The sequence below is a fragment of the Mastacembelus armatus genome, chromosome 3 (genome assembly GCF_900324485.2).
Source record: "Mastacembelus armatus chromosome 3, fMasArm1.2, whole genome shotgun sequence".
Taxonomy (NCBI): Eukaryota; Metazoa; Chordata; class Actinopteri; order Synbranchiformes; family Mastacembelidae; genus Mastacembelus; species Mastacembelus armatus.
The window spans coordinates 24,246,783-24,263,286 of record NC_046635.1 but is presented as its reverse complement, the minus strand read 5'-3'; the positions used below and the strand labels follow the sequence as shown (position 1 = coordinate 24,263,286).

Genomic DNA, 16,504 nt, shown 5'->3' with positions numbered 1-16,504 from the left:
CATTTACCATCTTTGTTTGGCATGTTAGCATGCTAACATAACTGATTAGCTCTAAACACAAAGCATAGCCAGCACTGATGAAAACATTATTTATGACACTATATAAAGTCACAGATTTATTTTTATTTTTTTGTGATTTTATTCTTCTTTTAAATATAAGGCTAGTATGATATGAGAAGTTAATTTGTGGATATTCACCCATTATTTATATTTTTGTGGCACTAGCATGGCATGGATTCTCTTCCTCTTTTCATCTTCCTTCCATTTCAGTGAACAGATTGTCATTTAAAATCATACATAAAATCCCATTTAGCAAAACACAGCTTGATCTGATCTGGTACAATTCCCCGACCCACACTCACACATGCACACACACACATATCTCTCTCAGTAAATGTCAGACACCCCAGGATTCATCTTCAGTGTCTTTTAGAAGCCGGGGCTTTGTACTACCCTGAACAAGTCAATGTCCATGAAACTGTGCCCAGCTCTTCTTGGAAACAGCCAATATTTCTGTCTATCTCATCCTTTTTTCGCTCTCTGCAGTGTGTGATTAAGGAAATTATGCTGCCTCTTCACAACACCACAACCCAACACTAAAAAACCTGGAAAAATGACAAATGACAAGCTTTCTTTGGTAGAAAATTGCAAAAGTCGATGGGTATATTCTGCATTCAGACCAACTGGAACCAGGACATGTACATTACAGCATCATGGGCAGGCTTTTATGGTTTTAACACCATACAATAGGCGCTATGGGTTTTACCTGAGTTAATTACTCTTTCACCCATTGATCAATTTTTATCCTGTGTGGGATGGTAAAATGCCAGGTTTGTTCATGCAACATGAAAAAGCATAAAAGAAGAGACATTTTGAACTGTTGTGAGCTGGATTGTCCTGAGAAAGGTTAAGCAGAGGTGGCCAAAGATGAACTGGACATTTCTTTTTACTGAACTCTGAGGTTTGGGATAGATTAAAGAAAATGGAGAGAGAAAGCTCTAGTACTCCTCTCAGCCTACAATACGCAGTCCATCCACATTAGTTCTGATCACTGGCTGCCTCAGGGCTTTTTCTCTCTCTTCTTCCACCCTTTCTTTCTCTCCATTCTCTTTGTTTACCACGTAGAGGTTGATTTATGTCAGCTGCTCTTGGCAGAGTTGGGTGGCGTGGGCGAGATACTGCAGCTGAAGGGGAGAGAGAGCAGGAGGGAAGTGGAAGCAAAACAAGTAAGGCCAAATCGGAGTGATGTATTGGGAGAGTTGGTAGAGAGATGAGTAGAGTGGTAAAAAGGAGAATACAGGTTGGATGAGAGTAGCGAGTTAAGGAGGTAGAGATTACATGGATGAAGGTGTGAGGTTGGGTGAAGAGAGAGGGGAAAGTGTTGCTCTGGCCTCGGATGTCTCACTCTGATTTGTATCTTTTATGGTGCTTCTTGATGTCAGAACACCAGGTCTCACACTGCAGTCCTTCTGGCTCGGTCACTCCTGTTCCTTGTTTATTCATCATCCCTCTCATTATGTTCACTTGTACATTTTCGTCATATCTCTGACAGTTATTGTCAGGATGGGTTAGGTTAGAACTGATTATATTACATTACATAAAACTTTAATGGTGCCTTTGGGAAAGCACGGCCATTGCAACTGCAGTAATAAGAGCAGTGAAGAAAAAGGGGGTCATGTTAACCATTTAGCCTGTTGTATTAAGCACAAAGTGATGAATGAAAAACAGTTTATGGGAAACCTTGTTCGCAGAATGTCTAAAAGGGTCAGCAAAACACTGAGAATAAATATGAATAGAAATATTTTCAAATAGTTAATTAATTTGAAAAAAACTACATATTCAACTATACCAATGAGCATTGCAAGAGAATAACCAGGGTCAGACATGAGCTTGATTAGTATTGACAGTTATTATTTGCATCAGACTTGAGGACATATGGTTGAGGACCTTTGTGTGTTATAACCTCCATCCATCCATCCATTTTCTGCTGCTTTATCTGGGGCCGAGTTGCTTGGGCAGTAGAGATGCCCAGACTTCCTTCTCCCTAGACAATTCCTCCAGGTATTCCAGGGGGATACCAAGGCGTTCCCAGATCAGCCGAGAGACATAGTCCCTCTACCGTGTTTTGGGTCTTTCCCCCGGTCTCCTCTCGATGCGGAGGAGCAGTGGCTCTATTCCGAGCTCCTTACCCTATCTCTAAGGGAGCGCCCAGCCACCCTGCGGAGGAAACTCATTTTAGCCGCTTATACCCATGATCTTGTCCTTTCAGTCATGACCCAGAGCTCATGACCATAGGTGAGGGTAGGAATGTAGATTGACTGGTAAATTGAGAGCTTTGCCTTTCGACTCAGCTCCTTCTTTGCCACAACAGACCAGTACATCGACCTCATTGCTGCTGCTGCTGCACCAATCCTTCTGTCAGTCTCCCATTCCGTCCTTCCCTCACTCATGAACAACAGACCCCAAGATACTCAAACTCCTCCACTAAAAGCAGTATCTCTCCTCCGACCCGGAGAGTGTAAGCCACCTTTTTCCAGTTGAGAACCATGGCCTTGGACTTGGAGGTGCTGATTCTCATCCCAGCCACTTCACACTCAGCTGCAAACCACCTATAATGCAGGTCCTGGTTCGAAGAAGCCAACAAGACAACAACATCAGCAAAAAGCAGATATGCAATCCTGTGGTTCCCAAAATGGACTCTCCCCAGCCCCTGGCTGTGCCTTGAAATTCTGTCCATAAAAATAATGAACAGAACTAATGACAGAGGGTGCTCAAGGGTTCATGGAGGTTTGCCCAACCAGTCTACATGTGCTTTATAGACTTGGAGAAGGCATTCGTGTCACTCGTGGTATCCTGTGGGAGGTGCTCTGGAAGTATGGGGTCCAGGGACTTTTGCTAAGGGCTGTTCGCTCTCTGTAAGAACAGAGCAGGAGCTTGGTTCGCATTGCTGGCAGTAAGTCAGAACTGTTCCCAGTGCATTTTGGACTCTGGCAGGGCTGCCCTTTGTCACCGGTTATGTTCATTGTGTTGTACCCTTCATTGCAACTTTTAGATGATTCATAATATCTCCTTGTATGTTCAAGATAAGTAAAATAAAAAAAACAAAAAATCTATCTCTGAAAACTCATTAAGCATCCAAAAGCATCATAAAGATTTGGCACCCCTCAGCCAGCAGTAATATCACACAAACCAGTGCACTGAATATAAAATAACCCTTTGCATTCTGAAACGCAGTTCAGATGTATTAAAAATTCAGTAACAAGGCTAAGAGTCCACAGCCATCTGATGATGGTGCTGGACTAGAGGTTAGGGAATCAGCAACGTTATTACAGTTGATCCTGAGGGAAACATGTACCAAATTTAATGGCAGTTTATCAAATAGCTGAGACATTTCAGTGAAAACGAAAAATGTCAACCTCATGGCAGTGCTTCAGGAAAAGTCAGATGATTCATTCTCAGGGCAAACCATCCAATTGTGATATATTAATCTGGACCAATTTGTTAGATGAACAGACTTTATACTGTTATACCTTAGAGCCATGGATATATCATAGCTAAAAATTAAAGGGAAATAACAGTGCAACAAAAATACCCTCAGAGATAAGGTTCTTTGGATATCCTGATGTGGTTACAACATGAAGAATAGATCCTTTGTTAAAAATTATGTCCATTCTCTGCCTCTCTTTTTGCAGCGGGACAGTTGAGCCAGTCAGCTCACTTCTCCCTTCAGCTGCCCTACACTGTGCTGGGCCTCGGACGCAGCGCAAACTTCCTGGATCACCTTTTTGTCGGCATCCCCCGGCAGCCTGGAGAGACGGTGAGGAACATTGACAGTATTCTATTACCTGCACAGTTTGCAGCACTACTTTAGAACAGCTACAGGTTACTTGTAGAACATTTGAAGGAGGTTCTTTTGAAGTGGTGTATGCATGCTTCAGCAGATTAAGAAAAGAAAGGAATGGAGCTGAACAAGCAAAGTAAATCCCTTCAAACCACCGGGTGCAAAGGATCTGTGAACATGTATAGTGCCACTCATCTCCCTAATTAAGTCATCTCTAAGCACCCTACCCTGTCCTGAATATAACACTTCATGGCATGTGTGGCTGAGACATTTAATGTCTATGCTGTAAGTCTAGGAGAAAAGGCAGTGAGAGATGAGCATAAACAGCCTGAGGATGTTAAGAACCAGAAAATGTTCCAAGAAAAATATCAAATGATAGAGTAATTTGTGCTAAAAGCAATTCAAGCATTTTTAAAGTCATAGGCAGAGAGAAAAATTTTGAAGTTGATTTTTTTCCCTAATGTTCAGGCTTTATTTTATAATAGACTGGTTGCAGCACAATTCTTCTGAGGATTGTGAGACTTGTTTAAAGGGTATTTTGTGAATATTCAGAAAAGGGGATTTCCTTCCACATATTTGCTTATCGACTTAGAAATGCTGAACAGAAACATCAGTGTCTCTTTAATCTTGCTCAAACATTTAATGCCTGTTTGAGGTTTTTTGTTTTCTTGTCATTTTTGTGTTTTTTTTTATTCAAGCCCCAGTTCATTAAAATATGTGATAATAGGTGGTTATATCAACTCTCAAATAATGAGTTAAAAATAAGTAAGTTAAAAAATGTTCGGGGTAGCACATAAGAGAATCCTGTAATCTCAAATCTTTTTTCTTTTTTTGTTGCTTGTTTGTAAAATGAATGAAGATACATGTGTTTCTTCACAAAAATTAATACCCACACTGCTAATCAGTTCTTCACTCTCCTTCCAATTTTTTACTGCAGGTCTTAGGGTTGCTTATGTATTTGTTAATTCTCTTAATCATAGACTAGTTTTTTTATTGCAAAATGTTCTCACAGTAAAACATTGTACTAAACTAAACCCTGCTCAGGGAGGCTAAATTAAGTATTTTACACATGGTTTTGGTAGCAATCACTTCTAAAGGATTTTACATATTTTTCAGCCCTTAGTGCTGGTAAGATAAATATGATGGCACACTGTAGGTGACAGTGATTGTAGAATCTCAGTAAGAAGCTCTTCCCCCACTTTTCTGCCCATGATTAAAGAGTAGAAGAGAGTTAAGAGGTTGAAATATCTAATGCAGACAGTTGCTTTAGGGCAGATATATTCCACATCACACTTATGATGTATGGGATGATTGATCACTTCACCTGAGGAATTGATGAAGGTGCAGCAAGCTACTGAGTGAAACCAAGTACCAACACCGCTGTTTTTTTCTCTGAGCTTCAAACACATCTTTATTCAACCATCCTGTTAGTATAGGGGATGTATCGATGGCTCTCTGGATACAGCAGGTGTATGGCTCCCATCATTTTGCAAGCTAGTGTTATATTAATAGAGTAAATAATTGATTGGTTTTATGGCTTTAATCTATCTGGGTTTAATCTAATCATCAGCCACATTTCTACAATCTGCTACTTCAAATATCATTGCTCCTGAGTTCAGCTTTCACTATATCCACATTTATCTCTACCTCTGTTTTCTCTCACTGTCTCTCACTTAGCACTTGAATATTAGGCACGACAAGGCTCTTTTTTTCTTTCTCTCATCTGGTACCAAGGTCTTCGTCAAGTAGGTGATTAGAATTTCAGATAGGTCCGTCCATGACTCAGAAGCTGTAGCTCACCAAGAACACTCATCTCAAACAAGTTGCTTTGCTGTCCCCATTCTATGCACTCCTTTTCCTTATGCAAAGACATGTTTTTTCCTCCTCCTCGTCCATTCCTTTTACAAAGTGAATTAATGCATGCCTAAAGATGCCCAGAGGGATGAGGGAGTGGAGTGACTCCCTCAAATGTACCTGTAATGAGGAGAAGAAGCTTTGGGGAACTCTTTAGGAAAAAGGAGGTTTAAAAATCCTGAGTGCTTTACCACCCTGCTCAGCTAGCAGGTTTGGATCTTTCTGTTTGTCAACTGTCTTGATCTGTCTTGCTCTCATTTTTGTTTTCTTTCTTGCTCAGTCTTCATTTCTGTCCTGCTCCCATCCTCTCACTATCTCGCCTGCTGTGCCCTTTACAGTTTTCTCCTCCACAATGAGAGCTTCTGCCTGCTGTTTCAAAGAAGGAGAGGTTTTGTAAAATCTACTCGGATATCTTCCATCCTCTGCCCAATCATACCTCTCGTTTATTCGCCCCCTCCCTGACTTTCTCTGAGAGTCTCTCTCCTCCTGTTCACTTATCTTCCACCCAGGGGATTCCCTTTGCTGCTCAAAGTGGTTTACTTCACTAATCAGTCCCCTACTTGTCACTCTCACTTTCTGTCTCACTCACCCTCCATCTCTCATACTGTCTCCCTCACTTTCTCATAGTGTGCCAGTTTTCCTGGCTTTGAACCAGTGTCTCTCTTTCTCTCTCAAGAATTTGGGAACACTTTTCCAAACAGCCAGATCGGATCTGCTCCCAGGCAGCAGTAGTGGAGGCTGACTCGTCTCCAGCTCTGCTCCCCCGCCAGTTACTGCACAGACAGCAGCGCTTTCCAAGAGCTAAGCAACAATGGCTGATGGCAAGAATGTGCTTGTTATGTAAAAGGCAATGGCGTTGTTGCACACTTATTCAAAATAGCTGGGAGATGTGGTTCCACTCAATTGCTGAAGAACGGAGAGCCATGTTTAAAGAGCAATGACACTTCCAGACAAATGTAGACCTTAATTCCTCCCAACTACAAGCACGATTACAGCTTTTAAACCATTGACATGATGCCCCTGCCCTGTTTGTGGTCTCTGAACCTTTAACCCCTAATGATCCTGAGCACAGTCTGGTATGCCTGAGCAGGGACTTAATCAAGATACAAAGCAAAATGAGACACAGAAAAATGGGTGGTGATGTTGGGCTTTTCCAGAAATCAAAGCACTGTTATATGCAGAGGTTAAACACACTCTGTCAGTCTTATGTCAGATGTCATCATTGGGTGTAGAGCCTAAAGGCAGCAAACTATAAAAAATGAATTTTGTACTCATGCAAAGTTTGACTGCTGTCAAACTGCTGTCGAGCGCAGTGCAGCAAGCAAATGGTTTTAAAGTCATTTGATTTTAACAAAGGATATAAACCAGAAACATCCAGCTAAATGACAGGTGAAACTATATCCTGTAGTGTAGTGTAGGCAGATGTGTTTGAGGGCCTGATCTGACACCCCTGAGCTCTGATGTCCTAGTGATTTCTAAATCTAAAACAAATATTTCTGCTTTCTCCGAATCTTTCATTCAAATTAGAGTTTAGATTAGATTAAACTGGATAGATACTTTATTCATCCCCCACAGGGAAATTGAGATTGTCCAGCAGCTCTTATATTTACTATAACATAGAAATTACACTATAAAATAAAAAAAAAACTCAGGTCCAGCAGATTCTTGATGTTATTTTAAGTTCTATGACTATTTTAAGATGCTAAGTAGTATGTGAATTTTCCCTCCAGGATTAATAAATTTTATCTTGTCTTATCTTATGGTCTTCTTGTATTTAAAGAACCTGCACACCCACATTGTTGTTTTCAATTGCTCTGGTTAATTAGACCTGTAGTCAGGTGGAGGTTGGACAGAACTGTCATAGAATTCCATGATATGACCAGACTGGTAAATAATATTGTAAATGTTAGATGAACTGCATTTATGCAGCATTTTTCTTCAACACTCTGTGCACCGTTAATTGTCCCACCCTAACAGGTTTAACAAAATTAACAGGAACTGTCAGTCAAACACAGTCTATGCATGTCCACAGTTTTGAGAAGAGGTCAGTTATGGGTGTGTAAGAGCTTCAAAGTGAAAATATCTGTAGAAACTTGTTTGTATTTGAGCCTACTTTTGGTGTATCTTTTTTTTTATGTTTCTGATTACTTACCCTCTCTGATATGATAAAGCTGCATATAACCTGTTTTTCTCAGTAATTTTACTGTAGGTGGAAAAGCCATCACTGGACAGTTCAAAACAATTCTTGTGGCAATTATAAACTTGGTATCAGTTAGAAACATACACACTGGCACTGTTTCCAGTTTTCTCCCATGAATTCTGTCTTCAAAGTGAATGTCTGTGTAGCCAAAATGAGTTGTTAGAGGATGAGAAAAGACGATGTATATTTTATCAGGACAGAGATTATGGTTAGTTCTGCGAATGGCTGAACTCTCTCACACACAGCCATGGATATACTCAGACATGCAGATCTACACACCTATATGCACTAAGCTGTTACTCCCCGCAGCAAGAGTAATTTATTTCACGTAGAAAGTTCTCTGTGCCTTAAATGCATGGCTTAAAATAGCCACTCCACAGAAGCTAAAGAAAACCATGGAACCCTATTACTCTGCCTCAGAGGACTTAACATACATATTGTGAGCATCTGTCTTATGGAGAAGGATATGAATTACCATAATGCATTACAGAGTATGTGCATATCCAGTTCATGTGTTTTCTCTGTCTTTGCAGGATATAAGGAAGCAGGAATGGACAGCTATCATTCCCAACTCTCAGCTAATTGTCATTCCTTTCCCACACAATAAACCACGCAGGTAAAGAAACATGTATGCTCATTAATCCATCTATCTATCTTCTATACCCGCTTATTCCTAACCAGAGTCACAGGGATCTGCTGGAGCCTATCCCAGCTCTCTTTGGGGGGAAGGCAGGGGTACACCCTGGACAGGTCACCAGTATGCTCATTAATATAACAATGTATTTGGATCATTGCTGCTTGTTGCTATGGAGACCATATAATGCTTTAACCACCTCATCTAATGCCACATAAAGATCTATTCGTTTGGTACAGATAGTGTCTCTGTGGTATAACTTCAACAAAACAGTGCCCAGATGTGAGCATGCCACTCTCACAGACACACACTCTAACTTCACAGCATGGGTTGTAGTGTTATCATGGCATTGTTCACATGTAGCTCGAACCTCAGGAGGAGCTCCAGATGGCTATTCAACCCAGACAAACACGCACATATACACTCCTCTATACAGCCATGTAACACTTGCCAGACTTACCAGCACAGACACACACCATGGCCAAAATCAGATCTATAGTAACTAAACAGACTTCCATACTGTGAGGTGATAAATGTACAGTAATAAAAGTGTCTTAGCCAGAATCCAGAGTGTCATTCTGTTCAGCTATGAGAAAAGGGTAATTATTTATTTATTTCAACTTAATATCTGCTAATGTGTGCCATTTGGTGGTTCTGCCAAGTAAAACTAATGAAACATGAAAGCACATATGCCAAGGCACCATTTTCTTTCTCCTGGTCTGTGTCTAGTTGGAGTGCTAAGTTGTACCTGACTCCTAGCAACAGCGTGTTGCTGACAGCCATCGCACTGATCGGAGTGTGTGTCTTCATCCTCGTCATTATTGGCATCCTCCACTGGCAAGAGAAGGTCAGGACACACATGCACACACAAACATGTAGTTAATGTTGCCCTCTTCCTGGTGATTTACAGCTTTATAGTGTGAGTGTGTGAGAGAAGGAGACAGAGCAGATTGGTCACAACCTGCAGCAGATGGGTCTCACTGTCCCTGTCCTGTAGTCCTCTAGCCTCCCACTGAGCCACACATACATGTTCTCTCTCTTTTCCTCTCTCTCTTTCCCTATCTTTTTATACCTCTCTCTCCCCAAGACATAACTTGGAAGGATGTTCAGCTGTAATTGCCTGCTTCTGTCCTTTCAGCATGGCAGATCTTCTGTTCATTACTGCTGTAAATATGCCCTCCATGAAATCAGTGCATGTTTTGTGCTTCAGCCCCTCAAAGAGTGTGGTCACAACCAAAAATACCCTGACATAGTGTGGTATAGAGCACACGGACACAAACATTATTTAACACTGTTTGTCACAAGTAACCTATTTTGGTGTTATTTGGATTGTTTTGTTTTTCCTCTACCCACACTCTGGTGATGCTCTCTGCTGGGCTGAGCCATGCAGTGAGTTGCTGGCGTCTTCACCAAGCCATCTGCCGTGCGAGCGTGTGCGCTTAATGCGTGCCTGTACGTTCGCGTGTGTCTACACACAGGACACCATGTGTGCATGGTTACACACATAGAAGCAATCTAATTGCCCTCTTTTTGGGAAACATGGGCATAAGCATCAGTTTCATCTGAATGGACCCTGCTTTTAAAAATAACATGGCTGGTCCTGAACTGAGCATTTAGATACAACTAGCAGGCTCAGGGAGAAGATATGTGTGTGGGGGTGAAGGTTATGTGGAGCCTTTTTCAGGGCAATGAGAGGAAGAAAGAGGAAACTCAAAATAACAGCAGGTGTAATTTAAACAGGCAGTTTACCTCACTTGAAATCAAATATTGCATGTTCAACAGGCAAAATAAAGAAGCAATGTTCCAGCTTTGGTCACTGTGATGAGCTTAGCCTCATTAACAAAAATCTGCATTGTGCACTGCAAAAGTTCAAATGAAAAATCTAGCACAATCCCTAGCTTTCACCGCATGAAATTTAGGCTGTATGATCAGATTTCCCACCGAAGTGTTCCTTGGGTCCCATATTCAGCTTCTCTACTTAAAATTTTATGCACCTGTGCTTTTAGTATTTTCTAACAGACCTACTCATGTTTTACACCAATAATGCTATGAGGCGAGTTTTTATTCTGTCCAACCGTTGGAAAGGTTCCAACTCCTGGTCACCTAAAATTATCCATCTTAAATAATTAATAGGACTTTTATTTCCAGAACCGGGGACACCTGAAATATCTCTTCCCATTTTATATTGATGTTTACAACTTCATAATTTTTATATGCGGCCAAAGATAATCATTTAAAAAATCTGAACTAATTTAAGACGGTCTTACAGCAGTCTGTGTAAAAGTGTGCCACAGCTGTTGTAAAGTACTGTGTTTAGACTGACAGCTTTTGAAAACACAATGCATTTGATTTCATTTGGAGTATTCAGCTGCCCTTAATAACTAAAAGACACATATCTGGACCAACAGGCTAATGTGGTGTAAACTCCTGCACCATCCAGGGAATTAAGATTGAGGGTGACATCCCCCTCATATCTCATCTTCTCTCACCTCTTTTACAACAGACCATCCAATAAGGTCAGGGCAAGCCCAATGATTGACATTTGGCATTTCTCTCTGTTTGAGCAGCCGCCTCTGGTATTTGCTCTTCTAATAACAAAGTCAGGTAGAGGGCAAAAGCACATGGACAAAGACATGTCCATGCGCCCTTTTTGCTTGCTGCTTAACAAGCTAAAAGGGCTTTTACACAGCGCCTGTGAACTTATGAGCAATAAAATATTGGCTGATGTAATGATGGATATTAAACAGAAATGTCCATATATCTCAGAGTTGAGAGGAAATGGGCAGAGTATTTAAAACAGATGGAAAAAATATTAAATGAAGCAGAATGTAATCAATCTCCTCACCTGAGATGCATCATCTTCATGCAGGACATGCAGGCCCAACTTAATTAGTTAATATGAGAACCCAGTGAGACTACAGTGTGCCTCACTGTAGCTTTCCACCTGGTTTCAGATACACACACACCAGTACATCATTAAAACATTTAAATAGACACAAATCAATGATCTGTGCCTTAATGATGAATCAAACCTCAGGATGACAATTTTGGTGGAATCCTCTGGATAGTCAATTACACCAGCCTTCAACGACAGTACAGCTCAGTGAATCAGTTATCCAAAGGAAAAAACGTCACATCAATCCACCTGCTCCTCAAAAACATGTTGCCATAAAAAAATACAAACAACATCAATCGTTATAAGGCAGTGGCATCTTGGAAGATAAATGAAGGCTTTATTACAAACCTGACAGGATTTTTTTAAAATGCAGTAAATGTGTTGCTGTCCATCTTCTCTGTGCAGCATATTAGTCAACATCAGGGAAGGACTGGCTGTCCTTTAAAGAGGACAGAAGAAAGGTTTGGGTTCAGTCATTTTCAGTTTAGTTCAGTCTTTGTACAAACACGAAATTCTTTACTGGAACATTTAGACAAATATTTTAGAAGAAATGTTTTTTACCTCTAAAAAAGTAGGATGACATGCTTTAAGAGTGTCCTACTGTAAAAAAACTGAGTCCACATATTGTTTGTGCCAGCAGGTTATTACAACCAGCAGTAACTGCAGTGTTGTTGTTAGGTGACCTCTAGCAGCTGTAATAATGATGAGCAAAGGAGGAAGCTAGGTGATGCAGTGTATAGAGGGACATATTAGGAGGATGGTGTGATGGATGGATGTCTCACTGGTCTTTCCCACAGGAGACCAGTGTTTGATTCCCATATGAAATGTTTTTTTTTTTTTTTTTGATGGTTCCAAAACCTTCACCTCATTTTTAGTACTGCAACCATGAGGACAAAGGTTATTGGAAGAAGCGTTGTCCTTGGAAACAAAATACTTAATAAACCTAACAGTTAAAGCAAATCATATTTCTACTCAGTCAACCTCAGTTGTTCTCACCAATAGTGACACGTGTGACCAGTCAGTAAGTCAATCAAGAGAATTTCTTACCCACTTAAAAGCTCAGTGAGTGAAAACTGAGATAGAGTTAGTGTACTTGGTTAGATTTTTATGAAAACTAGAAACTGCAATTTTTTTACTGCCACCTTTCAAGTGTTTGAGAAATTAGTGGTAGACAGTTAAAATAGAAGTTGTGTTGAACTGCAATTATTCGACTTGAACTCCTTAGTTCAAGTGGTGTATGACTTGTAGTGTTTATGCTTTAGCTCCAAATGTTCACACAGCACCCACAGCCAACGTCTTCTTTTCAATAAAAACTGCACATCATTCCCACTGATGCACTGTGGGAACGTACACAATCTGTACTTTCTGAAATTACAAAATGGTCTTCGGTTCATGAAGCGCATTCTGTCTATGAGGACGTTGTCAGTTGTCAAAGAAATAAACAGAAAAAATTTTAAAAATTGCTTCTTTTTCCTAAATGTTTTCCTCAGTGCACCAGAAATATTAGAAGCATTTGACGTGAAATGGGCCTTCAGGGAGGAGGTGTTGTGGGAATGAAGTGGTCTAGGCTGCATGTCTATCATCTTGTTCTCAGCTCAGATCATACAACTCCCAAATGATGAGAATAAACTGTTAAAAATGCTGCTAAATACACACGTTTTTCTTTCTAAGCCCTGTTCACATTTACATCAGGATAGATAGTGTGTCTGTGTAGGTGTAGGTGTAGGTGTGTGTGTATGTGTGTGGGGGGTGTGTGTGTTTGTATTCATTTAAAATTACAGTATTTTCCTTGTATGTCTGTATTCGCGATTTCTCCAGAGATTGAATGAGATAAAGGATTTGTCAAGATGATAGATAATGGAGGTAACTTTGTTCTACCTGTGGCACTGTAATTAAATATTAAAAGGTTAACTTCCCTACCAGAAGTCTAATTGAACACTTCTACATTTGTCCTCTTGTGGATGCTCGGCAAATTTGATAATTACGCTACAAAGTTCACTATATTTTATGTTTTGCTTCTTTCTTTCCCCTATGGCTTTTCCATTTTAACCAATTAATTTGCAATTGTTGTTGTTGCACAAAGGGGAGCTAAATGCACCATACACTATCTACTAATGAGTCCATTTAATTAAGCAACGGGGCCATGTTTAATCAGTGAATTTTACAATAAGCCTGTCCTCCTGGTTTCAACGCTATGACTGCTTATATAAACAGAACACAGTTATTTACCTTTCATTCACATTTGAGTCATCTAATTACCATTATTTAAATTTTTTAGTGAAGTCGAGTCTCAGTTTCATTTTTCATTTTGCATTTTTACTTCTAAATACTCCAAGACTGTAGTTGTCACCATCTGTATATATATAGTTCCCATGGTTACAGATGTGGATGTTTGCAGAAAAAGCACCATGTCCCTGTCAATCTGATCTGCTCTGGAAATGCCAAATAGTTCAAATAACCCCTCATGCAATGAAAGAGGGTTTTGATAGTTAACAACCAGTATTACTTTTGCACTTGCTCCTACTAATGCTTAAACTAAAAAAAGCCAACTGATAATATTTTCATTTCGTCGACAGACCTTGATAATAATCCTTAAATGTTAAGTCACCTTTTAGTAAAGGTCAGCCTGCTTCACTGCAGGTTTTCATTATTTTTCCAGCCTGTTTGTTGCCACTTCTTGTTTAATTTTCACTGGGACTGTGGGTTAATTTAATCCATTACTCCAAGAAGATTAGCTAACATTACTTGCAAGACATTAGCGAAAATGTTACCAAAATTCAAGATGTTACTTATTCAGGGTGAACTAAATTAGCCAGTTAAATTAGCTTCTGGAGAAGAAGTATTTTGTGTGTCAAATGCTTTTCACAATGCTTTGAGGTTAATATTTTATCTATTGTGTAGTTATTATTTTTTGATAAAAACTGCAGAAGAGTTTGTTTGTTTTGGTTTGATTTGGTTGTAGTCTCATTCTCAGCTTGTAATAAAATGTTATGTTTTTGATGATTAACACTGTATACACACACATATCTAATAGTACTAAAAAATCTACGCAATAATGATAAGCCCTCCACATTCATCACTGCAGAACAGAAGATTATGTGACTGATTGTGCTCCATAGACCAAAAAACCTTGACTGTGTATGTTTTCTCTGTATTGTTTAGAAAGCAGATGACCGAGAGAAGAGGCAGGAAGCCCACCGATTCCATTTTGATGCCATGTGAAAGAAGCGAACAGCATCATTAAAGACCAATGCCTCCTGTCCTCCTCTGCTTGCTCCTTCACACACACATACACTCCCATTTCAAAGGCCCATAAATAGATCCTCATTTGCCCCAAAATGTTTCCTTTTTGGTATTTTTCAGTCAAGTCAGTTGTGAAATATTTATGTTCCATTTTACTCATTTATTCCTGAAACAAGTCCATGGGGAAACAGAGAGAAATCCTAATGGAGATCACTCACTAGTGTAAAGCAGAGACGTCTGTGGATCAGCAGCATGATCATCCATGGTGTTATTATTGAGTATTTTACCAAAATAAGACAGATTTTTGTTGAAATGCCAAACAGGTTAATCCAATATTGACTGGAAGGGAAGCGCCTTTGGCAGCAAGTGTTAAAATGTGTAATGTTACTTGAAATCCATGTGTGTGTTACTGTCTACTGTCTTTGTCTAGTTGATTCAACTCGTTTTCATTTCACAGAGATATGGAAAAAATCTTCACATTTTATTACCTGTTAAATTAAACTGAATTGAATTCTGTGATATCGATCTCAGTCTTGCAACTGCAGTCGCAGCTGGTGCAAAATGAACAAAAATGGACACATGCAATGATTCTGTGGAGCATTTTTCTGCTACCAGCCTCACCAACCATGATGAATGGCGTTCAGGTTTGTTGAGTGCAAATTCGTCTTTTTCTCCCTTGATCATATCACAGTGCATGATGGGAGTGCCAAAAAAAAAAAAGAGTTTCTGTGTTGCATCCTGCAAAATGCTACGCTATGCAATGCTACTGCATCAAGGCTCATCAAATAGTCTAAACACTGTTATTCCTGAAAATCACAGTTTACTCCAGCTTGTTCTGAGATTTTGTTTTATTTTCCGTTTTTTAATGTTCACTGGGTGAAGCACTCTGGTGTGTTCTGATACTTATTTTACAAGGAAGCTCATGCTTTTCAGTCATTTGCACTTTTTTAAGTACTGATTAATTACAGATGTATGTAATTTATTTTGTTTTGTGGATTTGATTTGCAAATGAATGTTCAGGTTGAAAATAAACATTTCTTGTGTCTGAATCAGCTCTGGACTGGTTCTTTATAGATTCTTACACTTCATGTCTTGTTTGTGTTGCACTTTCCTTAAAGCTGCTCATCAAATAGATAGATTAGGTTATTTCTACTTCTAAATTCAATTTAAGAGCATCTTTTGTTTAGTTTCTAGCTGGGATGATAAAAGGAAATTTACACCCAAACTAATTGTCTTTTATGCTCCTGTTATCTAAATTTGTAGTGAGCGACGCAGCAGTGAAATTAAACTGCCTTTAATTTTCCCGAGGACCCCTGGAGGCCCCTTCAAGCAGCCCCCTGGGCCCAGCACCCCACTTCAGGAGCCACCCTGATAAATAATGCATGGAGAGAGTAAACTCTCCCTGAATGGCAAATGTGAGTAGTTGGTCTAAAGCCTTGTAGCCTTAAAGCTGATTACAACTGACGCAAAGCACTAATGTACAGCGCTGATAGTCAATAGCTGTGTGTCTGTGTGTTTGCTTGGAGGGAGACAGAGAGAGAGAGATGGGGACTTGAAGCACAGAGGACATGGTGCACTACAAGCTGTGTAAAGTCACACAGAGAAGGTCAGAACAGATCCAGAAACATGACGGTTTAGCTGTAAAAATAAAAGCATGCAAAGAAACAACTGGAGGAGCACACGGGTTTTACCACCACACCCCACAGTCAGAACAAAGGTTTATCTTTTGAGAATTTGTTATTGATTCCTCCAAACCAAACTTACAAATCCCAGATCCTAATGTTGCATATTAGGCATTGATAAAAATGAATTGATGTTTAGTTGAATGTCAAAATA

The 16,504-nt window shown here is 39.8% G+C and overlaps 1 protein-coding gene across 1 annotated transcript in view; it reads left to right on the top strand.

Moving 5' to 3' along the window:
• Positions 1-15,739, top strand: part of itfg1 (integrin alpha FG-GAP repeat containing 1) — a 115,468-nt gene extending 99,729 nt beyond the window's left edge. The window contains exons 15-18 of the mRNA XM_026293178.2: positions 3,693-3,817; positions 8,429-8,511; positions 9,259-9,376; positions 14,588-15,739. Coding sequence (XP_026148963.1) covers positions 3,693-3,817; positions 8,429-8,511; positions 9,259-9,376; positions 14,588-14,647 — 386 coding nt within the window. The 3' untranslated portion in view covers positions 14,648-15,739. The remainder of the gene's footprint in view (positions 1-3,692; positions 3,818-8,428; positions 8,512-9,258; positions 9,377-14,587) is intronic.
• Positions 15,740-16,504: the final 765 nt, after the last annotated feature.